The following is a 24739-nucleotide window of genomic DNA, read 5'->3' as shown; positions in this document are numbered from 1 at the left end:
CTGTCGATCGCTCCCTCGACTCCAGAATATCGGCCTTGCATCACTGGATCCTTACTCCATATATTTCAGTGTCGCAGCTTTACTCCTGGCTCATCGAAACGAATAAACACCTGGCCGTTACAGAATAAAAGAGAGAGCTCGTCTCCGCTGGGACCGACTGGCCAACCACAGCGCCCCAACCTGGACCTTCTTGTTATTTCCGGCCGCATCTCTTCGTCCGCTCTTTGCTTCCACCGGCAGCAACCACCATCGACTCTTTCCCTTGCCGACTTTGCTCGACCCTCCTCCGTCATTTGTTTTCCCGCCATATTCTCTTGTTCGTCATCTTCGCCTTCGCTTCTGTCGCCGTATCTCTACTACTTTTTTGCTCTCATAACTTACACCACACTCATCGGTCGCCGGGTGATCAGCCGTCCCCGTCCACTCGTTCCTCGCAATCACCTCGCCGAATGGTTAACCCCCGCGTCTATGTGTCCATGACCGCCAACAACCTTTGCTGCTTCTCGGCCGTGGTGGTACTTTGACTTCCTTTCCACCAGGCGGTAATCCCGTCGCCTCCTGGTCTACGTCGATTTCTGGTTTATATTGTCGAACCACCGGATAATCTGGTCCCATGCAGGTATGTCATACTTCGTGTTTCTGTCCCTCTTCTGTCGGGGATCCCATCGTTCCTGTCGTTGTCTCTCTGAGTTACCATGCCTGTCTCAAAACTTGTCTCTGGTCTTCCCGCCTTGCCAAAGCCCAGGAAAATTTACCCCTCAGTCAAGGGGGGCCGGCGAGATTTATGCCTTTGTGTTTCATTCTCTTACTAAGGAGCTGTTCTAATATTTGTCGCGTTTGCATCATAGGCTTCAGTGAGCCCTCCGGAGGCCGGCAGTGGATTTGCGGCCCGACGAGGCCATGTGCCTCAGCTGTCGATTAGCGATCCAAGCCACCATGTCACGGAGGCCATCGGGCACATGTACGAGGACGATTACGATAAGCGGGAATCTCGACGTCTCAGTTACATCTCTTCTCCGTTGAGCGAAGCCATATCGATTGTTCCTCAGAACAGGGCAGGCGAACCAACGTCCCCACAGTCATTGCGGGTTCCAGATGATTCTGATGGTGGTAATCCCCGGCTGCCCAATGGCCACTCGGCTTCAAAGGCCCGGACGAAATCATCGGATGAAGGCCCGACGTCTCCAGGAGCTGCGGACACTGCAACTACGTCCTTTCCCCTGAACGACATCGATTATGAATCCGACCCGGCAGCGGTGGCACAGGAACTCAACAACCTTGCTGCCATCCGGCGGATGTCAATGGACGTTACTGCTACTGGCGATCCTGACCTACCGAGTTTCAACTTTCCTGTTCCATCAATAGCGCCCTCACCATCAGCCGATGAAAACGATACTTCGCGATTATTTTGGGTTCCTGCCCGCCTACACCCGGAGCTGGCTCCGAAGGAGTTCAAATCATTTCTTGAGAGCAAATCGGAACACATAAAGCGCAGGTCAGGCGAATTTTCGTCGTTGAGCCCTGAACGTCAGAATTCGAACAGCTCGCTTACTCGGAAACGATCTATGCTATCCAAGCAAATTGACAACGGACAAGGGTACACAGACGGTGCGGAGCGGCTGGAGCGGAAGCGGTCCCAGAGTCGAGACCCTCAGCTCCCGAATCTGCAAGAAATTGAGCATATAGTGGGCGAGTCGACGCCAAAATCTCCGAGTGCCGCCTCTCTATTGGAAACCGTTCAGGCACTCAACATCTCGCCCGAGGATGATCGGCCGATTCTACCCCCCGCGCCGCCAGGTCACAGTCTCAGACGATCCACGAGGACTCAATATCGGAAAGCAGGTAGCTTAAGAAAGGGTGAACGGCCATCCTACGCGAGAAGAACCGGTCGGGCCTCCGAATCGAACGATGCGGTGGACTCGCTTGTTGGCCCGTCTAGCAAGGAACCGACATTAGGCTTGACTCGAGTGTCAACTGACCCAACACCTAGCGCTACGCGCTCCCAAGCCTTGGCTAAGTCTCAGGGCTTGGACGCGGGCGCTGCATTTGACTCGCTATTGGAAGACTCACAACCTGCAAAAGAAGGATCTACAGGACAGCCGTTGACAGACTCTGGAAATCGCGTGAACGCCTCCCACCAACCTCGCCAGTGGAACTCCCGCACCGATTCGAACGAACAATCTATCCGTCCGATACAGGACCAGAAGGTTCCAGAGCTTGTTGAAACTCCTCCGCCCGAGGTTCAGATTCATGCGACTCTACCACAAAGTTCACAGAAGAGCAACATCCCGATTCGTGTCTCGAGCCATGACCCTCCCAAACATGACAAACGTCCCCCAGTTTCTCGCACTCACTCATCACATCCCAAAGAATCCGCGTCGACATTGAGTGAATTCGCTAGTAATCCTCAGGCACTACCGGGCAACACCACGCGGACAGATAATCTTTCCTTCATTCCAACTTTGCCAGAAGACCGGAAATCCGAATCCAAAAAATCCAAGGATAAAAAGGATTCCGAAGGTGGTCGCAAATCGAGCTGGCATTGGTTTCTGGGATCTGAGGATAAAGACAAGGAGAAGAAAAAAGACGGAGATTCCAAAAAGACTAAGACAAAGATCGCCGACAAAGTGCATGATACCACAAATGTTCCTCCAGTTTCCACCGAAAGCAACCAACGGCGTGAGAGCGCTGTCTTTGATCGGCACGATGCGAAACTCGAAGAGGAACGCAAGAAAGACAATGTTCGAAGATCGTCAGCTGAAACGAAAAAGGAGAAAGAGTCGGGCTTGTTCTCTTCGATCTTCGGCGGTGGCAGGAAGAAGAATACTGAACATCACCACAAGAAGAGCCTCTCAAGAACGTTGTCTCCAGATCCTCCTGTCCGCATACTTCAGCCGGATGTCGATTATCCCTGGACTAGATTTTCGATACTGGAAGAGCGAGCCATCTACAGAATGGCTCATATCAAGCTTGCAAACCCTCGGCGTGCTCTATATTCTCAGGTCCTTCTCAGCAACTTTATGTATTCATACCTCGCAAAAGTCCAGCAAATGCATCCGCACATGATGATGCAGTCTTCACCGTCACAACGTCAGCAAAAGAGCCGGGGTCAATCAGATGAGTACTCACAGTACCAGAGGTACCAAGAGGTACGCCTTACACCTTACCTTGCAAATACTTACCCTTCAACGTCTAACTGTATACAGTCCCAGGATCAACACTACGATGACAGCTCATACGATGATCCCCAAATGTACGATTACAGCGAGGGACAACATAACCATCAGCAGCGACCACAAACCAACAAACATCAGACCTACGACAACAGTAATGCATACGGCCCGGGACACAATCAATATGGGCATATGTCGTTTGGAGATGATGTGCAGCTGGACGACGATGAGGATGATGATATGTGGTGACAATTTGTCATCATTCTGTTTACTAATATCGTTTCCACGGCTCGCAAATACCCTTCGCGCTGCTTCCTTCTTCTTCCATGAATCCGTCCATACTCACATCTCCTTGCCTTTATAGCTGATTGGCTATGCTCTTCTTGCGTGGGGTAACATCAACACGGAATGGGCTGCCTGGTGCCTATACTCTATTCTGTGACTATATAGCGCTTGTCCAGTATTTTATAACAGAAGGCAGCGCACGACATGACCCGTTACTTTGGTTTGATTTGTTCGCATAGCGTCTGGGGTTCTATTCATTGGTTTCATTCTCTCGTTTTCATTTGCGCTTTCAAACATTGTTATTACGCCATGGACTGCCAGTTGAAGCATGTTTGCAACTTTCGCTCAGCGCTGTCTTTACTTCTTCAGGTAGCACACCTGAGATACGGCGGTTTCTTGATGTTGGCCATTATAGGAGGCTGTATAATAGTAGACAGGATCACTGAATTACAGTAATTATCTTCTTGATTCCCTGCTGCGTGGATACTTGTATTGACACAACATGAGTACGGGGAATATACTAAAATTTTCCTCGTCGCAACATCATATCATTCATACAACATATGATTCCCAACCCTGCTGTCATCTCAGCGTTGATCGTGGAAGTGTGGCTGTGCCATCACGTGGTTGGCGATTTAGGTATCGTCAATTCGTCATCGGCTTGGGGTAGATCGCCAACCCCGGACGGCGAACAGAACTCCTGAACATATCGCTCCTTTTCTGCACCGGCTCTCTGATTTGACCCAACGCACATAAGAACTCGTCTACTTCGAAATCGCCTCGAAATCTATTCTAGATATACTTACACCCGGCTACCCCTTCTCGCATAACCAGGTGACACCATCGTCACCGAAGCTCAAAAATGGCGGACGCCTACGAACGTGAACAGTATGACCTCGAACCCAATCCTCTCAGATAAACTTGCGCTCGCTAGTTAGGGAAACGTTATGCTCCAGTTCAGCTAACTGTCTTCATCCCGATAGACAAAACAACGACCTACTAAACTCCCTCTCCGGCAAAGTCTCCGCCCTCAAGAACGTCACAATCGATATCTACGATAATGCTCGGGACCAGGATACACTCGACCACTCGGTGCGCTGCATACCTACCTTCGGTTCTCGACTGTTTTACATCGAGCACACTATACTAACCGCAAGCTCGAATACTAGAACCAAGTCTTCTCCTCCCTCTCCACGAATCTCAAAGGAAGCGCGAGCCGGCTTACGCGGATGGCGCGCCAGGGCGATACGGTTGCTGTGCTGAAGGTTGCGGGGATTGTGATCTGCGCGGGGATATTCCTTTGGTTGTTGCTCGGGTGGATTTTCTGAAGGAGTGTCGCGAAATGAGGGGTTAGGTTTCGGACATTGAGAAGGCGAGATGAACCGGCCACGTATGTATATACGTGAAGATATGCTTGGAAAAACACCGAGTAGCCGGGGGCGGGTAGCACCTGATCTTGCTGGCGAGATGGGTGCTTGGTGGGCCTTGTGCTATGCTTCCTAATATGGGATTTCGGTCGTTGTTAAGCTTGTCTAGGCGTTTGACTTGGCTTAGCTTCGGTCTTGCGGAGACTTGATTTGGTCGGGCCCATCTCCATACTCCGTAGGGCTGTCTGGGGTGACGGGTCGAGCTCCCGTTGAACTGGGGGCGGCGGGATGCACATACATAGCTATCGAGAGGTAATGAGGTATAGATTGCTGGTCTTTCTTCCAATAACCAAATCTGGACTTAATATGTATTATAGCAAGCTCTTCCTTTGGCATATTTGAAGTGAGCATTGTTTTGCTGGTTGGCTGCGTTGGAGACGAAGGTTGTACGGAATTATCTTCTCGGTCTATCTGCTCGTCCATATTACAGCCCTAGTCCTGACTTTTTCCCATCCTCAATCTATAAACACAACTATAGATTGAGATAGACTATAGATTGAAAGGGACTTGTTTGGTTAGTGGCTAATGTAAGCGATGCGTCAACGACGACCCGTGTGTGAAAGTTCGGGACAGATATATATTTTCGCAACTTGTAACGCCATCATAGTTACACAGAACCCGGGTAGCCCAACAAGCGAAGGTTATCCATCCTCACGATGATACAAGTTCTCAATAAGAGATATGAAGGAAAGAGATGGCCCGGTCAGTTCAATCCTCGATGCCGACTCCTGAGCCCTATACTCAGGCAATCGGGCTGGCCCGAGATTCGGTCTCTTGAGATCGGGCCATCTCCGAGTTTGGCTCGCATACATCGGCAAAGGTTCTGCACTGTACGCTTGTATGTTAACGAGTAAGAATGCAGCTGAGGGCTGGCACGCCATTTTCAGCCCTTGAGGCCTTGACAGAGTACAAATTATGTATGCCGAGACTCGGGAAGCCCGATCTGATAGACTGACAGTCTGACTGATACTGATGCCGATAGGGATCTGTGCCCAAGAGCTGATAGTAGCGATAAGTCGATAAGGGACGAAATGCCCGAGAAAAGTGGACTGTCGTTCCAGACTTCAGCAGAAGACCTACTAAAAACCACGATCTGCATCTCTGCCAGGTTCTGATTCAGGAACCCGAAATGAACCCGAGCGCCAAAATCCAATTCCAACCTCCCGCCCTTTCTGGCTGCCGGTGACGGTTAACCGGATACGGTTTTGCCTCCAGCCCCTGCCCAACATCAAAAATCCTGATCAAGGTCTGACGGTCAGGGATAAGGAGGTGAGGACCCGGCGGGTATACTACACCGTAGAAAAACCTGAACGCCAAGTGGGACCACGGTAGAATCCGCCGCAGGAAACCGATAAGCGCGGGTACCTATGCCTATCCACTCTTTTTCTTGCATGCCAACGCGGCTCTCCTTATCGCGAAATCGCATCATATTCGGGAGCCGTGACTCGTGGGCTGGGCTGAAACCTGAAACCAATTTTTTCCGCATCATCCAACGGGATCGCTGGCTCAAGGCACGAGTCTCGAAATTCCCAGGTCGGGCGGGTTCGGGATGGGACACCGTGCCTGGCCTGCAGATATTTTCTTGCGACGGTGAGTAAAGTTGGTGGTGACTGGTGAGTAAGAGTTGAGTCAAGGTTCGGCATGCCGAGCGCGGTCGGCAATCCGTGCTCCGGAGGCGATCTAGGCCCGGTTCGTCTTGCGTACGACTGTCCCATGAAAGTGGGACAGGCTGCAGGTTTTGACGTTGAGCTTTGATATCGCAACCTCATGACTATCTCATAGGCTGAAGCTGTCATACATTCATACTCAGCAAAGAGCGAAATGTGCTCGGTTGGCCACCCTCCTTAACGTAGGAAGGTCCAACAACTTGGCTATCGCAAATGTAATCGCGCCATGACAGCTCCACCCAGCCACGCAGTGAAGTGTCGAAGTCCCTTCCTGTGACCCACTCGCATGGCGGGTTTACCCGGTGATTGGACCGCTTGAGGCTGGTTGACCCTGCAGCATGAACCTTGGTAAAGAACCGAGCCTTGTTCTGGACGGGCGGTTGACACTGACATCTTGGTTGAGCTCATCGATTGCGCGGTTCACTGAAGCGCTCTATATTTAGCTGGTTCTATAGACAATAGGATTCATTGCTGGCTTGTTATTTGTTAGATATCGGTCATGATATCATGCTTTGCGTCAGATATCAGCATGGAGAATCCGCTTGTGGATGCGGCGCTGGTTGACAGCGCTCCGGAAGTTGGCTCAAGCGTCATGGTTACCTATCCAGTCAATTGTTTTGTTTGATAGTTGATACACCGTAGCTCCTAAATTGGAATTTTCCGAGCGTTTGATGCCGTATGCGACGGTCCTTGCGGTGGGCTGCGGTGCCGGAAATGTGAAATGGCTCCGGATCACATGTTACGTTCCGAAAGATTCCGATCATATAGATATGGCCACAAGGGGACGATAATGATCGGAAATTGAGATCGTGCTAACAATTTGATATTGCTAGCTAGTGAGCTAGCGGTGCGATCATAATCTAGCTCGAGTCTTGACCCTTCGTTGCCAGGAGCAGCAGTGCTCTGTGAATGTGATACAGGAGTCATTGCGTAACTCTACTCCAGAGCGGATTGATATGGCGTCGATCAACCGCACCACCGCCGGAAAAACAATCCTGGCCCTGGTCTCCTAGTCCTCATAGTTCATGGGGATAAGCTCAGATCCCTGCAAATGCAGGTCCAGGCCTTCAGCTGTCTCGATATCCCTGTCATCTCAGTGCCTCGGCTCAGGCGCTCGGCTTGATGGCAGTTTCATCAGGCTCAAAGAGTCGATTTTCCCCTTCGCTGCTGCATAGATCGATATCTGGAAGATCAGTGCATGCATGTATACTGGGTGGAGATCGAAGCGATGACGAGTCTAGGACTTCGAGGGGTCAGGAGTCAGTCAGGTAGGTTCACCGAGCACCGAATGATCTACGCGCCCCCACCGTGGGTTTGCAGAGATGAGCTTAGCTTTAACCATTTGAATAATATCCCATTCTCCGGTTGATCATCTTGGCCATGCATCAGCTGTACGGATGTGTTGTTTCATGGAGGTGTGGTACTTTCGAGCATGGCGATCATGCCACGCCAGACGATCATCAGGCAATTCTGCAGACGCGGCATGGAGTGTAGACATGTGCCAGTTGTACCTGCCCCGGAAGCTGGACCGTGGTTCTAGAAAGAGTATTATATTTGGATACAGTCGTGTCTTAAGACCAAGGTCAAGCGGAAAGTTTAAACTGGGGCTGGTGTAACCTCCAGATACGTACAGTCTGGGGGTCGCACAGCAATTATCCGCTCTGCATATGCACACAATGTTGCCTGACAGCTTGCCACTGCCCTTATCATTTATGCGGTCACCAACTATGTGTTTACATATAGTGCTAGGTACAGTGCACCCCTCGGTAGATCAAACAGACGATGTTCCCGAGCTGAGACCAGGCTGATTCAGGCGCCAGGGATGATGAGATATATGGCGCAGTCTCATGACAGCGCAGGCTGCGCAGCGACATCAAGCCATCGTGATAAGCTAGGCTGGCAGCGGTGTTCCCGTAGGACGGTAGGGCCAGCCGATCTAGACTAGGCGCACGAGAACGTGGAAGATAAAGCCGGACGATCCATGGCCGGGAAAATAATATCCAGGACTAAGATAATCGCCAAATAATTCGCAATCATCCAGATAGATAAATATATTGCCCTGCCCTCGATCATTCTTCGGTTCCATCTTGCATTTGGTCCCTGTTTACAGCCGTTTTGAGTTGTTCTATACCCTTCGGAAGACCGTTGCCGAGTACTCTGGTCTCCGTGCCCAGCGCCTTGTTCCTGCTTATCACCCTTGTCCGGTTGAGGCTTTGCTTTGACAAGGTTCGTCGTTGTGCCGCTTTCTGTCAGACTCAGCGCCGCGCTTTGCGCAGTCTGACCACTCGGTCTATATCTTCAGGACATCGGCTGATGATTCCGCCGCAAAACAGTTATCTTTTTGACCTCCCAGTCCCACCTTAGTCAACTGAATCGCATCATTCCCGGCCCCGCCAGCGAACATTCTCAGTCCATCCCAATCGCCACAGCCCGCGCCGATAAAAGGCCCATCGCAGAGTGACGGAAACGGCTGTTTTGGACCCTCCCCACTTGGTTCATATTCAAGTGGGACCCGAAGATCGGTGCTGAGTGCCCTATCTGTGTCATACTTTTTTTTCCTTTTTTTCGCTTTTTCCCGCTGGGCCCTGGTTTTTATATTTTAGCTGGCCCACCCCCCTGGATTGCGATTGCCATCGCTTTCTCTGCACCTTTCCTGCTGGTGCTCATACTCTTATCCTTGTCGCTGCCTCGAGTCCGCCATGGCGCTCAGTTTCTTCAGCGGAGGCGGCAGTGCAAGTCACGCAAAGTACTTTGATATCCGGTGAGTTTCTGCCGTCCCGGGATCTCGGCCCTTTGTCCGAACCTTGCTAATCCGGCCACCCCTCTCTGCCAGACTCGACGAGGACTACATTGTCTTCCGTGGTGGTGAACAAGAGTCTGCCAGTGCCCATTTGAGTGGGAAACTCATCCTCTGTGTGTCGGAGCCGATTTCTATCAAGCATATTCGTCTGCATCTCACTGGCATTTCGCGCGTCTGGTGAGTGGCACCTCTTGGCAGGGCAATCGGGCAATCGGCCTGCTGACAATGGATTCCACTAGTTGGCATCTCCCCTCGAGTTCGGCTGGCGGCGGGCGCAAAAATTGGAGGGAGCGCGTATTCTACGAGAAGACCTGGAGATTCAGAGACGCGGGCAAGAGCAAGACGGAGATCCTCCCTGCGGGCAACTATGAATACCCTTTCGACATCATCCTAGAAGGCTCCATGCCGGAGAGCGTCGAGGGCCTTTCGGACACCTACGTCACCTACCGCTTCAAGGCTGAAATAGGCCGCAAGTATGCGAAGGACATCATCGTCCGAAGGCCTCTCCGCATTATCCGCACCCTGGAATCTAGCGCGCTGGAGCTTTCACACGCTATGGTATGTGGAATGATCCTCGGTATGTTGATCACATGCGCTGACATTATAACCCGCAGTCGGTCGAGAACATCTGGCCAAACAAAATCGAGTACTCAATCAGCACGCCTACCAAAGCCGTCATCTTCGGCACAAGTATCCGAGTCGATTTTAAGCTGATCCCTCTCCTGAAGGGGCTCGGAATCGGTCAAATCATCTCGCAACTCGTTGAAACCCACGACCTCACCCTTAACCCCGAAGACCCGGATGCGATCCGCAACACCTACAAAACCAACCGCACGATCATTAACGACGAACACACAATAGACGAGGAGAACGGTGTAGAGATCATAGATGAGGCGGCAGAGGGATACCAGTTCTCGCGCACGCTCGATTTGCCCAAGACCTTGACGAGATGTCTGCAGGATACGGACACAAGGGGTATCAAAGTGCGGCACAAGTTGAAGTTCCGAGTACAGCTTCTCAACCCTGATGGACATATCAGTGAGTTACGAGCGACGCTCCCGGTCTCGATATTTATCTCGCCAAACCTTGCGATCGACGACAACAACAACCTTGTCGATACCAGCCCTCAGACGACCCAAAGAGCAGTCAATGATCTTGCTCAACAAGCACCTCCCTTGTATGGAGAACACCAATTCGATCAGCTGTACAGTGAAGTCGATCCTTCCGGTTACCGCACTCCCGGTCCTGGAAGTGGCCCGGGGACACCCTTCGGTACGCTCAGCCGCAACCTCTCCACCGAGAACCTCGCGTCCATGAATGCAATGGCCAACACCGATATCTCCGCTACCGCCTTGCATCACCGATTGATCAATCTTGATATGCGCGGCCCCAGTCGTCTCTCGCCGTCAGAACACGATCATCAAGGAGTCACTTCAGACCACGGCCCGCCCTCGGGATCTAACACTCATGGCTCAAACACTCACGCACCCGGGAGCCCCGACCTTTCGCGAAGAGCCTCGGACGAAGATGTCCATGACCACATTCCCTCTGGAATGGCAACACCCTTCCACCCCCACTCTGCGGAACTGGAGACTCTCAGTCGCGTTCCGAGTTATACCACCGCTGTGCGCTCGTCTGTCCGTCCGCATGATAGCGGCTTGCCGGATTACGACGCTGTGGTGGCCGAAACTGTTAGCATGTCAGCCCCTCAGTCCCCGCAGCAAGCACATATACGAGGTACCGGCACTGGTCGTGGAACCGACTCATATTTCAGCGCGCCCATGGACTTCTTCCACCGACCTGCTTTTCTCCACTCCCGCTCTCATAGTCATGCCGATGACGAGCGCAGGGTCCGCCTGAATCAAGCACGGGGCAGGGCCTAGTCAACTTTCTTTCCCTCGACTCATAATGGTGAACGACTACAATACTTTTCACGATCCTACGTACCTCAGCGACATATACCCGCCGCCTTTTCTCTTTCGCGGCCTGTTATTGAAGCCATCACACCGCTGTCTCAACCGAAGCCGAGATTTCACCTCACATCTTTATTCGAACGACATACTTTATCAGCGCAGGACGCTGTTTGCATATGATTATAGACTCTCCTAATTTCTTCACGGAACAATCTAGCCCCGCGGCTATACATCTTTGTTTTATACTAGCATCGCTCTGCGAAGACGAATGCTCTGAGACCAAGGAAGGTCGACTGGCGTTTCATATAGACGGACTGGGCTACAGACATGGAATCATGACAATAAAAGCGATGACATAGATAATAACGACCCCTTACATTTCAACTCAATATGCTTCTAAGTAATAACGATGAGGACTAGTAGCTTGTGGTAGGGCACTGCAGGCCGAGACTGCTGCAGGGTCACTGTCGATACAACTCTCCCTAGTTGGCCTATTCGTCTAGATAGTAGACACCCCTTGGTAGTTATTATTGACAATATTCAGCAGATCTGAAGATCTCCGCACGGTTCACTTTGCGAAGCCACATCTCCTGGGCCGAAGAGTATCAGAACCAAACGATCCCGAGCCTCGTACCTGACGACTCGATTTCCGAAGCGAAAGAGCGTCGATCAGATGACACAGCCACACCTTGATGGACCCCGGAGAAGGGGCATTGGCCAATGCCGAGTTCCCAGCTGTATCAACACCAGATCTGGCAAAGAGACGGCGATCATGTCGTCACTGGCTAAGGCGGTGAACTGCCCCTCCTGATCACAATCTCCCTGTTTGCATCATCTTTACAGAATTCCTTAAAATGCCCTCGCCGCGGCTTCAAGCTGAACTTTGCACTTTTCTGGCGAGATAAATTTACAGCTTCTATGATCTTGAGCTTCTTGGTGTTGATTTACTTGCTATATTCATCCTTTGCACCCCTCACTTTACCTACCGGGCCGGAGACCCACCTGTCCACTTGGCTGTGCCATCATAAGAAGCCTTGACCCGGCCAGACCTCAAGCTGCTTAGCTGCTAGCTAGATTACTGTGGCTCCGGCGCTTCCCCCTTTTCCCCAGGCACCACCGATCTGTTACTAGGCATTGATTGTGGCTCAATTCTTACCATCGCACCCATCGCTCCGATCAACATCTTCGAGATAGCCACGCTTCGTCGATAATTTCCCAGTATGTCGGCTACGTCTAGTCCGGTGGAGGCCAGGCTCCCGACGCGGTCCAACACCATGCGGACCGTGAGCACGGGCACGGAACGCCGGGCATCCGTGAGCGATGACGAGGCTATTCCTGGCGGCGATAGCAATGAGGTACGAGCTACAACTTGAACCAGCTTTTGATTCTGGACTCTTGAATTAAAGGCTAACGATGAGTGTCAATAGACCACCAACCTCCTTGTCGAGCGACTTCGCGCCTGGAAGCACATGTGCGGATACCTAGAGGATTATGTCTCTGTTACCGCCAAGGTGCAGAGAGGGATGTCGAAGGATTATGAGAAAGTTCTGAAGGTCTGCTGATCCGTCAGTGATTTATGGTACATCTTTGTCCTTCTGGGATACTGATTAGGAGGATTTGTAGACGGTCAACGAGCCGCTAAAGGAGGGTCACCATTTCTCTCAGAGTGCAGGCGGTGTCTCGTCGTTCTTTGAGAACATTCGCGCCAATACCCAGGTATGATGTTTGTAAGTGTTGGCCTAACAGGCGCTAACTCGAAATGTAGGGAATGATCAACCTGTATGCCGAAGGAGAGAAGAACCTCAAGAGCTCTGTGCTTCCGACGTTGGAGAAACTGCACAAGGAGATCAAGGCCAAGGCGAAGGAACTGCAAACTGGCGCTTCGAAGGGCGCAAAGGCAGTCGAGAAGGCTCGTAACATCACTCAAAAACACATCGACCTTCTTGCCCAGCAAACGGCCGCGCTGGACTCGGCTGCCGGGAACAAGCTCAACACCTCGCATGATCCTTACATTGTTCGTCGGGGCATTACCCACCGACTGAACAAGCAGGTAATTGAAGAAAACAACAACCGACAGGAAACTATCACGGTGCAGAACAACTTCCAGCAGTTCGAAGCTCATGTGCTGCAGACCATCCAGGCTGCCATGGAACAGCTGGTCGTCTTCATTACGGGACAGTCCGAGCGCCACAGGACCATGTACAGCGATATTCTTGGCAACCTGCAGAGAATCCCTGCCGAGTTCGAATGGGTGAACTTTATGACCAGGAACGCGGCCGCGCTTGTCGACCCAGACGCTCCGCCGAGGTCAATCTCGAACATCTCCTTTGCCAACCAGGACCACCCCACAACGCAGCCGCTGATTTCAGGAACCCTGCAGCGCAAGTCACGCATGGCGCTCAAGGGCTTCAGCAGCTTCTTCTATGTCGTTACTCCTGCCCGATACCTGCACGAGTTCAAGGACAACGACGACTTCAACCGAGACCCTGCCCCCGAAATCTCCCTATTCCTCCCAGACAGCCATATTGTCTCGATCGACGAAGTCAAGCAGACCTTCACCATCAAGGGCAAAGACGTCTCCAGCAACGCCGTCGGCAATGCCTTCCACACGAACTCCGAGTTCGTTTTCAAGGCCAGCTCCGCAGCCGACGCGAAGGAATGGGTGAACATCCTCAAGGAAGCCGCAAACACACCCATCGCTACCACCACCGCTGCTACTGCCGCCGCTGTTAGCCCGTCGTCCGCTACCTCCCCGACTAGCCCTGGCGCTGCATCCGCAACCGCTCCCGGTGCCGCTCAACCCCCGGCATACGAGAAGGAATCTTCCGCTGGCAGCCCACCGGCCGTGAGCCGCACTAACACCACCACTACGACAGGCAGCTTAGGTGAGAAGGTAACCTCGCCTGTTGCCGAGAAGACGGAGGCCACCGCCACTGGCGCTGGCACTGGGCCGGCATCAGCAGCTGGGGCTGAAAAGGATTTCGCCTAGAAATCCAGATCAAATCGTTCCAACCATCCATCTACGCCTCATGATCTAAAACACAAATCTATCTTTCTTTATGACATATTTTGTTTATATATGATTTTTTATTCCATTTGGTCCTGATTGGATTTGGTTCTCTTGTCCTTCTGGTCTTAACTTCTCCCCGCTATAGTGTATTTAGATGTAATCGACTTGGATAGTCATCTGATTCGACCTGATTGTGCCTCGGCTAGCTGATTGCCCTACTTTTGAGAGGCAATAGAAATCTAGACCGTTCGTCGCCATCGAACGCTGATTCGGAAGTAGACCCTTACAGCACTGTGCATATATAGCTCATCCACATGATTGATTAATTGAAAATGCGGGGAATTAGTCTACCTACTAGGTTCTCCAGAGTACAAAGTAGTGTCTAGTCTAACGTGCGGTGACGTAGGTGGATTTGGAAGGATGGAGTCTCGTATTTACTTGGGGTGGTAGTACAGCGGGGGCTGCTAATACGCTATCAAGCAGGGATATACAGTACACTATACGCGCTATTTCCGAATCCCAACAGAAACCAAACAAGCGCTATGCTGAAAGGAGCGGCTACGGGCCTAAAAGTCATCCGGGCTCGCCAGATCTTCGAGCTTCTGCGACAGGAACCGGCCTAGTGCCGCGGACTTGGATTCTAGTGCGAGGAGGATCGAGGGTGGCGTCGAGAGGTTGAGGCTCGCGAGCCGCTCGAGGTCCTTGGTGCGGTCGACTTCGTATTGCGACTGGAGTTGCGCATCTGTCAAGTAGCCGCTGGCGTCGGCGGTGGGGGCGGAGTTGATGGCTGTGTGAGGCGTTGTGCCGTTGGTGTGGGAAGCGGATTGGGGTTGGGGCGTTGATGCTGCGGTCGGCGTTGCGCTGTTGTTTGTCGTGCCGGAGGCTGTGCCTGATGCTTGCGCGGGCTCAGTATGTGACGAGGCTGCGGATCGCGGGGACTCGGGTTTAGAAGCTGACGTTCCCAGGATGTGGCTATCCGGAGCGACGTCGGCGATTTTCGACGGCCCGACGGCGGCAAGGAGGACCTTGTCGGCGATTCTGGTCACGACGGCGACGAGGTCGTCAAGCTCGAAGACGATCGAGCCGACGTCGCCTAGGGAGACGGATTGGGCTGTGACATATGATGACGGATGACTGGCGGGGTTGACGCCGGTGAGATTGCCGCTGGAGGCGTTCTTTGCGTAGCACGTATACGCGGCGCCGTAAGTCGCGCTCAGATTACGTAGCTGACGGGATGGGAGAGAGGAGGCGTAAGCGAAGATGGCGCCGTTTGTGGCGAAGACACTGCATGTGCTGTCAGTAGTTGAATTGAGAGACGCATGCAAGGGGACGTACAATATGGAAGTGATCTCTGGTGGCGAGAGGTTATCCTCTAGGAGATCGGAGAGGGCCTCCGCGTCCAGCATTTTGATGTCGGGCAGTCCAGGTATCATGGTGTTGTCGTGATCGTAGCACTCGCCGACTGCGATGTCTTCTTCAGAGTTGTCGTCGTCGTCCAAAGCCCAATCTTTGGGTGGGGACCAAGAGCAGTCTTCTGGAAAGAAAAAGTGGTTGTCCCAGTAGTCTTCGTCGTCGTGCTCGTATTCTATGGGATCTGTCGAGTAGTCGAGAAGGTCCTGGGCGTATTTGACCTGACTGCGCGCCCAGAAGGGACAGTTGGTGAAGGCCCCAGGTTTAGAGAAACCAGTATGAACTGGATGCTTGAATTCAGCCATTTTGTCGTGGAGTGGTGCAGTAAGAGCAGAGAAGAAAATGATATGAGGGGATGATTAGGATATTATAGAGCTTGACATTGAGGATAGGCAGGAATGGAGCCTCAAAACAAATGATGAGAGTCAACAGTCGACAGTGGCACGCAGGGTACACAAGAAGGGGAACATGGCCTTTTTCTCCCCTCCCACCAGGGAACAAGCAGGGGACGCCACGCAAGACGGGGCTCATGATCTCCCAGTCAGATCTGCCAGTCAAGGACGACTGGGTTGCAAGGTAGACTCAAAGAGTGAGTTGTTTAAGAACGTGGGGAGAGGTCGAGTGGGGGGGCGAAGCTAGGAAGCCGAAGGCTACATACAGCTGTCGCAGCATCATGTCTGAAGGCATCGAATGAGAGGAAAGAAAGGGCCAGATCCGGACCCATGAGCAGAAAAAGAAAAGAAGCGCCAGGAGATAGACAGCCAATGTGAAAGTCAAAAGGGCGAAATTGATGTGCAGTCAGGCAGGAGGGTGGAATGTAAGAGCAGAGAAAGATCCACGAACCTTGCAACCTGTCAGAGCCAGAGCTGCGCAGCAATACAGGCAGAATTATTGCAGGCGGCTGCAGCGATGGCAATGTCGGATCAGAAGCGTACGTATGTGCGTGAAGCTGTCTAGTAATGTTACTGGAAGGCTGAAGCTGTTCGGAGTCAGACTGGCGCTGGTCCTGGAGCTGCCTACAATCCACTAGCCGCCTTCGGCCTAGCACAGGGCCGCTTTTACTCATCCCCAGATCTTGCAATCCACCAGCCCAATCGTATCTCCATCTCCAACTCCATTGCCGCTCCTCCATGCATGAACATCCAACACGGTCATCATATGATCGCCTCAGTTGCCATACCTCGATCAGTTCTTTGTCCTTTGGGCACCCAGCCGAATTGGAGATATTTTACGACAGCCGAGCTAAGCGTCGTATTACTCACTGGGCTAAAGCGATGACTGTTGTCTTTGCCCGGAACATTCCTCGTCCAATGAGGCCTGCCGTACCGCATTTTACTACCAGCCGCGACCGACAAGACAGAACTGTTGCAGGTCGGATGTCAGATGCGGAGTCGATACGGAGTACCCATGAGACATTTTTCTCAGTCGCCAGGCGCTATGCTTTCTTTTTTCTCCCGTTTTGCTTTATTGACTGAGTGACTCGCGACTTGCGATTCGCAACTCGCCGGCCCCCCCCTGCCGTCCTCCGTCTCGCCAGGCCCAAAAGGGTCACGCCAGTCTTTTCTCATCCTGGGATAGCCAGTTTCCGCGCTGGGATGTCAGATTTCCGCATGCACGATGGACCATGGATCTTGGCGTCCAAGAGACTTGGCTTGCTGAAGGATCCGGGGCTCGGAATAATGCGAGAAAGATGTTGTTCTTGCTGACAGCTCTTCCAAAAATCACGCTGCTCGACCAAAGTCCTGGACCAGTCGTCAGTCCGGCAGTCCCAAGCATTAGCGGTCTCAGGTCTGCAGTCACTCTGCAGTCAGTCTACTCCGTACGGAGCAGCATCGCCATCTGCACTATGCAAGGCCGTTCAACGATTCCCGATGGGACTATGTGGGACGTCACCCGACAGGAGTTGAGAGAACCCTAAGCTTGCATCCAGCTGATGCTGAAATTTTACAGTGCGCTCCTTGCAGGCTGCAGTTGCGACAACGGTTTTCCAGACCTGCCTCCCCTGACGCGCAGACAGAAGTAGACAGAATACAGAGTCCAGACCGACCGGCGGCGCAGCAGCAAGTGCCTACAAGGCTCTACGGATTTCCCTCTCTTATAAGTTTCTCGATCTGGCAAAGCGTGCGTGGGGTACCTATGGACCCCGATCCTGCAAGGCTGCAAGCCTGAACGCTTGTTGTCACTCCACCTCCATTTCCCTTTTCGGCCGATCTGGGCGCACGTGGGCTCAGGGCTCAAGAAGAGCTTAGAAACGACATCCGTCACGTACGACGTATCTTGTACCTACTCACCGAATGGGTCGCTGGCCCTAGGGTCTCGAATTGTATGCTGTGTTATCCACGCACAGCAAGGGCGCATTCCCTATGTCAGTGTCAATCTCAGTGGCAGTTGTAGATCTACCCTAGCGACAAACCAGCATCAACTGCCTGCGGCGCAAGGGATCCGCATGTGACTCGCTAGTGTATAAGAATCCAGGCAGGCAATGTGTGGTACCTGATGCGTGAGGCATGGCGCCGGCGGGTCGAGTCTGTCGTTAACTGAACGTCCTACCTACTCAGGTACGTTGAAGAGCGTCACAGCTGGCTGTAGGCTCGTGCAGTGGTATTGATGGAAAGCGAGGCGACTAAGGGTATGCAGACTTGACTTGTAGACAGCGTTTAACATCCATCTGCCCTTTTGGCTGAAGATCTCTTGCTTATTCAGGTGCATACACTGCTTGAAAAACTGCATGTTCGCGCGCTCGCAGAGCGCGAATGAGAACAATTTCAATTCCATACACTAGCAGAACTCGAATGAGAACTACTTTCAAGTCAAAACGAAGTGACAGCTATCGGGAGCAGACTCGACGTGGCTTATAAATTGAACCTTTTTACTGTCAAAATATTGAAGGTGAAAGACAAGTAGATCCCCGGTTTCTTCTACACAATTTTCGTCCTGTAGAAGACTAATTAGAAACGAGTGCCAGGCCAGAAACGGGTCAGTAGGTGTTAGACTATAGGTATACCTACCCCCTGCTAGACTACAAAGAGAATCCGAGACGTTTAAATATTCTCACGATCTGCCGATTGGCTTCTAATCGTTAACCGACGCCAGAATCCGGCCATCAGGTCAAAGTAACAAGTAAATTCATAACGCTGCCCGTAATAGAGCTTCTAGCGGTCTCTCCGCACAACTGTACAGCACGGTGTCCTCAAATCGACCAGATCGATAACTACCATAACTACCTATGACTAAACAGTCCGCTTCCCCCGACTTTCAAAAGGTAATAATAGACTCGTGACGATTAACGCAGCATATAATCCAGCACATATAAACAACGGCACGGTCGTGCGTACATTCGCATAACTTCCGACCAGCACACCAACAATCCCACCGACTCGATTGAGCACAACGCAAAGCCCATACCCTGTTGCGCGATGAGCACTAGGTAAAATCTCCGGCGTATAAGCGTAAATGGTCCCGTAATAGATGTTTGACGCTGCCGTAATGGCTGCCGAGACGCCAACATTCTGTGCCGGCGTTTTGACCTGAGTATAGCCAAACTGCAGGGCAGTGGTAATTGCTGCGCCAATAGCTAAGGTCCTTCGGCGCCCAAGTAGTCGATGCTCAACGAGAACAGCGGCAATCACGGGCCCGACGAGGCCCGCTGCCTGGTTGATGGCATAGTTCCTCCAGGTAGTGTAGTTGGAGTTGTCACCAGTATCTGCACCGCGAGATTGGAGATAGTAAGGTAAGAAGATGGTGTAAAGTGGTGACACGGTTCCAATGAGTAGCCAGTTGATAATAATCATTATAGTAGAGTATGTCAGTCTTTTGGTACTAAACAACCCGGTGAAATGACTTGCTAGGCGAAGAGCTGAAAAGACTGACTTCTCTGTGCCCTGGACACGACCCTGGGAGCTTAAATCCTCCAAAGTAAGATGGAACGGGCGATTGTATCTCTTGGATATACCGGACAAAATTCCGATTAGCTCCTGGTCCCGATTCTGGCTCACTAGCCACTTTGGCGTTTCTGCCATGCGGATCAAAACAAGACGCAGAATACTCGCAACAAGAACAAGACCGCCGCAAGTAATATGGAGGTACCGCCAACCCATATTATCCGCACGGGCGCATTCGGCGACAGTGGCGTCAGGGTCGCAGCTGTAGTTGCTCATGAATGCCCATGCCAACAGACCGGTGATCGTGTATCCAACGGCCCACCACACGGCTAAGAAGGTGACAACCCAGGCATGAGATACTGGAAGGAATTCAAGGAAGTTTGTTGCGTCCAGGATATAGTTTCCTCCTGCCCCGGCTGAATATATTGCAACCCTAAACAATTAGTCCGAGGTCTAAGAGAAGAGAGGGGTCTGACAAACATGGCACAGAAAGAGATGTAGTTCGGCATTCCGGCAGCGATGAGCACGAATGTGGCACAAATGAACAGACTCGAGTTGAACGCCAGTTTTCGGCCAATGACATCGGCAGAGAAACCCCAGACTGCAGCGCCGACTAGAAGGCCGATCTGGGATGCAAGGGCTACTCCGGCGATTTGCTTGCTTGGATTACCGAATTCCTGGGTCACGGCGGGCTGAGAAATAGACTGGCAGACGACAAGAAGCTAGGTAGCAAATCAATATCAACCTCTTTGATATTTCGGGATGGGGGATATACCGAGTCCACCGCATACCCGAAGCCATTCAGAATGAATAGTTTCCACTGAAAAGGAGTCATTCCAATCTCGTCGATCGCGCCATTGACCAGCGCCATCTTCCGGGCCAACACTTCGTCTATCGTCGCCAACTCCCTCTGCAGGCCACTTTCAACCTCCACTGTCGGCGCATGGATATCGCCCGGCCCCGACTCGATAACTGCTTGAACTTTCGGAACGAACGACATGGTGAAATAAGGTGATATGATAAGTGAGTGTAAGCGGGACAGAAAGAATGTAGATGAGGCAGATAAACCAGGGTTCGCAGTTCGTTTGTCCAACCTAATGCGTCGAACGGGCGTTTATTACTCGAATATGACGAATCTGATCCCGGTCATGAGCGATAGGATGTCCCTCAGCGTGGCAAACAGGCCGTAGACAAAGGCGTATCCAAGCATGATGGCGACTTGCCAAGGGACCTGCATCTGATCATTGAAGTTATCCGGCATCTTGAATAAGTATAGCGAGAGAATGGGATAGTTGGTTTGATGTCCATGTCCATCGCTTGCAGCCGGTTGCGAGATTTTCCACGCGGATTCTGATGGGGAAGGAGCGATGGACCTTACTTGCCTGAGCATACCTACACCAACCGCTCGCACAGGCCTCACGGAGAAGGTCCTCTCCTACATGCCTACTGAATCTCCTGTAGAGGGGATTCAGCCCCCAAAGGATCGCGCATCCTTTGCTGGTCCTGCGAGGAAGTCGCTCTTATCAGCCGCTACGAAGGTGAAGCACTTGACACCATACATGGCGAGTTGCAAGGCATTCAACTCAGTAAACTCAATAAGATGCAGAAAAATGAACTTACCTTGTTGGTAGCTGAAGTATGACAACTCCAGCTTGCTGGAACTCAGCTGATACCAAGAGTGATAGAGAGGAGTTGTCTTTTTTCGAGACCAGGACCTTACCCTTGAAGGGCAGCACGAGTCTACGCGACATTACGGGATTGTATGTTCTTCTCATCTTTTGCTCGGGCAATGGCTGACTTGATTCCTTGAGCAAGAACGAGATCCCAATCAAGTCAATCCCCGTCATCTATACATGCTGGGATGTGGAGGGCAAGGCCTTGGCGAAATTTGATGTCTTCATCAGTGGTTCATTCTCCCAGTGATATTCGCTCCTTCGAGCACTCTAGCAGTGTTCTTGCGGAGTTTCATTCCGATCATTCGTTCGAGGTGAACCCACCATCTTACACCATGCTCATAATGGTTTGAAGACTCCGGAATATGGTATTTTCCTCGGCCCTCAAGGATTGCAGAAGCTTATCGATTCAGCTGGTGATACGATTTTCATTGGTCAAGCCGCGCTGTTCGATAGGTTGAGGCCAACCTTTCAAAATACTCTGCAAGAACCTCATGGAAACCATAGCTACGAGGCATGGTTCGCAGTATGACAGGTGGAGATATCTGGCAGCACGCTTATATCAGAAGCATCAACAGTGAAGGCACAACGTTCAGACCCCCAGTACGACTAGAACATCCTCTTTTATGCTTGTTTGCCTGTCTGATGGCCAGAAACTGACAGTCCTAGGTCCAACCCGCCCAGTAACTGGCGTGGAGTCTCTCTTCTACAACCCAGCCTTCGTGGTCAACATCAAAGAACTGAAAGGCAGCGAAGCACTGTGCATTCTCATCTTCCTCCGCGACCATCTTCATACAGCAGATGATCCGAGCGTTCGATGGATTGGGAAGCCGGTAGCGTCACATTCTGGGATAACCGAGTTGTCGCTCACCGTGCAATTCCGGTGTTTACAACACAGAGGAAAGAGAGGACGGCGGCTTACGGTATGGAGAAGCCGTTCTGGGACCCGAATGCGAAGACCCTTGGGTGTGGCGGCTCCATGAATGTGATACAAGCTGCAGAGCTCGGCTTGACGGGTTTTAGCTGAGGGTAAATCTCCACATCATTAATAATGAACCTCGTCTCGAGCCCTGTCGGAGTAGATTGCTGTGGGCGGAATAGCGTCATAGCTTGTGCACCCCACCTTTTCTTCCACCCCGGCAGCTTTTCTCCAACTGGCCTGCAACCTCTCACTAAAACCCCGACCTGCCCCTCCATGTTGGGAAAGCGCTCTTTCTTCTCTCCTGTCTTCCTCAGGGTCCTCAACCCCAGATTTTCCATCCTACCAGGTCCGTCATCTATTCTTCATTCGCCACAGCTCCCCACTCGAGACTGTTTGCAGCTGACAAATGACACAGCTAGCAGATCTCTCGCGACAATGGCGACCGACACCTCCACCTACAAGCTCAACCGTTAGTGATGCTTCAATATTATCCGTTACTATATATAGCTCAACTGACAATGGGCGTCGTTCTCCAGATACCATGATTCGGGTCAAAGACCCTAAGAAATCGGGTTAGCTCAAACCGAGGTTCAGCTCCATTAGCTAGTGCAGGGCATACTAACGAAGAAATCTACCATGCAGTTGAATTCTACAAATTTCTCGGCCTAAACCAAATCCAACAGCTTGATTTCCCGGATAACAAATTCTCCCTCTACTTCCTCGCCTACAACGGCCCGCACTCCCTCCAGGGCGACCGCCACTGGACAGACCGCAACGCCGTGCTCGAACTCACTCACAACCACGGCACCGAGAACGACCCCAACTACAGCATCACAAACGGCAACACAGAGCCGCACCGCGGCTACGGTCACATCGCCATCTCCGTCGACAACATCGAGGCCGCCTGCCAGCGACTCGAAGATGCCGGGCACGTTTTCCAGAAGAAGCTCACGGAGGGCCGCATGAAGCACATCGCTTTCGTTAAGGATCCCGATGGATACTGGGTTGAGATCATTAAGCGCCAGGATGAGTCGATTAGCACGACTACGGATCCCGCGTCCTACCGCTTGAACCATACTATGCTGCGTGTTAAGGACGCCGAGGCGAGTCTTAAGTACTACCAGGAGGTAATGGGCATGAAGCTTGTTAGGACGATTGAGAACAAGGAGGCTGGCTTCAACCTTTACTTCTTGGGGTACCCTGCGTCGAACCCACAGGCTGCTGAGGGGGCTAGGAACCCCGTTGCTGAGTGGGAGGGCTTGCTTGAGTTGACGTGGAACTACGGCACTGAGAAGCAGGAGGGCAAGGTTTACCACAATGGTAATGATGAGCCGCAGGGCTTTGGACATATTTGTATGTTTTCCACTTTTTTATTCTTTCTCGATTCGTAACTAACAAGGATAGGTGTCTCCGTCGATGACCTGAACGCCGCCTGCGAGCGATTCGAGTCGCTCAACGTCAACTGGAAGAAGCGCCTAACGGATGGCCGGATGAAGAACGTTGCGTTTGTTCTTGACCCCGATGGATACTGGATTGAGGTTATTCAGAACGAGGCTTTGAAGCGCACGAGTAACTGGTGAGCTAGGGCTATATGTCCTTGCACAAATACATAAGTACATAACTCAATATCTATGTACCTGCAGTTCTTCCACTACACACAATTTCTGAACTGTAGGACAGCCATTGCCCCCCTTTGAGTCAGAGAGAAAATGACATAGCAAAGCCATCTTGTATTCCATCTCAGTTTCGTTCCTGCCCAAGAATGGTGCGGGATCATCCTCCGATCTCAGGCTAAAGAAACGCTATCCGGCATGCAGAATGACGTATTGGGCTCCCCCGCATACCTCCCGTGGACCCTGGCCTGAGTCTTAAGCAAGTCCACCTTCTTGAAGAACCCGGGATATATAAACAACGCCTTTCCCACGAAAAGTGCATCTACTTCTCACAAATCTGCACCTCGAAGCATACCCATACCTATATAACCAAGTCCTGCAAGCACCATGCCTACCTATATGGTTCGTTTCAGTCCCCCAATACAGGTCCAGGGACTAACCGGCGACCGTGATTAGATTAAGCTCAAGCCCACCGCGACAGACGACGACATCAAGGCGTATGCATCACCGACCTTTTCGAAGAACGCTGAAGGTCCTGTTGGCTAATACAGCTCCAGTGTCAAGGACAAAGCCGTATCCAACGGAGGCACCATAACCCACGAGTACAAGTTGATCAAGGGATTTGCGTATGTGCTCTGACCTCTCGGACATGTTATCCCTGCGCAGGCGATGATTATGTGGTGAAGCATACTAATGCATTATTTCTCTGCAGGGTGGAAATGCCCGAACAAGTCACTTCGATGTCGTTTGTCGAGGAGCATCCCCATGTTGAGCATGTTGAGCTGGATCAGACCATCAAAATATAGGTCTGATTCTGTATCATGTTAGCATTCATTCTCTAAGTTTTCCAAATTGAAATGGGATGTATCACATGTACTGTACTCCTCTCCGAGTCTCGACATGCAGTCTAAGTAATCACCCAGTGTAACTATTCATCGCCAACCAAGATATACACCAGAGTTCGG

At 51.7% G+C, this 24739-nt stretch overlaps 7 protein-coding genes across 7 annotated transcripts; 5 read left to right on the top strand and 2 right to left on the bottom strand.

Moving 5' to 3' along the window:
- Positions 1 to 613: 613 nt before the first annotated feature.
- Positions 614 to 3422, top strand: DSM5745_00677 (putative telomere silencing protein Zds1; the record flags this gene model as incomplete). Its single annotated transcript, XM_026742693.1, has 3 exons — positions 614 to 619; positions 849 to 3149; positions 3207 to 3422. 3 exons carry the CDS (start codon positions 614 to 616, stop codon positions 3420 to 3422), a joined length of 2523 nt encoding a protein of 840 aa, XP_026608538.1.
- Positions 3423 to 9251: 5829 nt separating this feature from the next.
- On the top strand, positions 9252 to 11235 carry DSM5745_00676 (arrestin family protein; the record flags this gene model as incomplete). Its single annotated transcript, XM_026742692.1, has 4 exons — positions 9252 to 9313; positions 9386 to 9529; positions 9592 to 9910; positions 9967 to 11235. The coding sequence occupies 4 exons, from the start codon at positions 9252 to 9254 to the stop codon at positions 11233 to 11235; spliced, it is 1794 nt and encodes a 597-aa protein (XP_026608537.1).
- Positions 11236 to 12485: 1250 nt separating this feature from the next.
- DSM5745_00675 (PH domain protein) lies at positions 12486 to 14254 on the top strand (the record flags this gene model as incomplete). Its single annotated transcript, XM_026742691.1, has 4 exons — positions 12486 to 12620; positions 12693 to 12818; positions 12889 to 12981; positions 13031 to 14254. The coding sequence occupies 4 exons, from the start codon at positions 12486 to 12488 to the stop codon at positions 14252 to 14254; spliced, it is 1578 nt and encodes a 525-aa protein (XP_026608536.1).
- A 587-nt stretch (positions 14255 to 14841) lies between these two features.
- Positions 14842 to 15990, bottom strand: DSM5745_00674 (uncharacterized protein; the record flags this gene model as incomplete). The annotated part of the gene is made up of 2 exons (XM_026742690.1): positions 14842 to 15559; positions 15611 to 15990. 2 exons carry the CDS (start codon positions 15988 to 15990, stop codon positions 14842 to 14844), a joined length of 1098 nt encoding a protein of 365 aa, XP_026608535.1.
- A 2925-nt stretch (positions 15991 to 18915) lies between these two features.
- DSM5745_00673 (MFS transporter) lies at positions 18916 to 20566 on the bottom strand (the record flags this gene model as incomplete). The annotated part of the gene is made up of 3 exons (XM_026742689.1): positions 18916 to 19999; positions 20047 to 20288; positions 20342 to 20566. The coding sequence occupies 3 exons, from the start codon at positions 20564 to 20566 to the stop codon at positions 18916 to 18918; spliced, it is 1551 nt and encodes a 516-aa protein (XP_026608534.1).
- Positions 20567 to 22702: 2136 nt separating this feature from the next.
- On the top strand, positions 22703 to 23741 carry DSM5745_00672 (lactoylglutathione lyase GLO1; the record flags this gene model as incomplete). The annotated part of the gene is made up of 3 exons (XM_026742688.1): positions 22703 to 22733; positions 22804 to 23514; positions 23566 to 23741. 3 exons carry the CDS (start codon positions 22703 to 22705, stop codon positions 23739 to 23741), a joined length of 918 nt encoding a protein of 305 aa, XP_026608533.1.
- Positions 23742 to 24161: 420 nt separating this feature from the next.
- Positions 24162 to 24580, top strand: DSM5745_00671 (uncharacterized protein; the record flags this gene model as incomplete). Its single annotated transcript, XM_026742687.1, has 4 exons — positions 24162 to 24176; positions 24231 to 24271; positions 24332 to 24400; positions 24487 to 24580. 4 exons carry the CDS (start codon positions 24162 to 24164, stop codon positions 24578 to 24580), a joined length of 219 nt encoding a protein of 72 aa, XP_026608532.1.
- Positions 24581 to 24739: the final 159 nt, after the last annotated feature.

Source organism: Aspergillus mulundensis (assembly GCF_003369625.1).
Source record: "Aspergillus mulundensis strain DSM 5745 chromosome Unknown scaffold_0, whole genome shotgun sequence".
Taxonomy (NCBI): domain Eukaryota; kingdom Fungi; phylum Ascomycota; class Eurotiomycetes; order Eurotiales; family Aspergillaceae; genus Aspergillus; species Aspergillus mulundensis.
The sequence above is the reverse complement of the archived record's forward strand: the minus strand, read 5'-3'. Positions and strand labels throughout refer to the sequence as shown.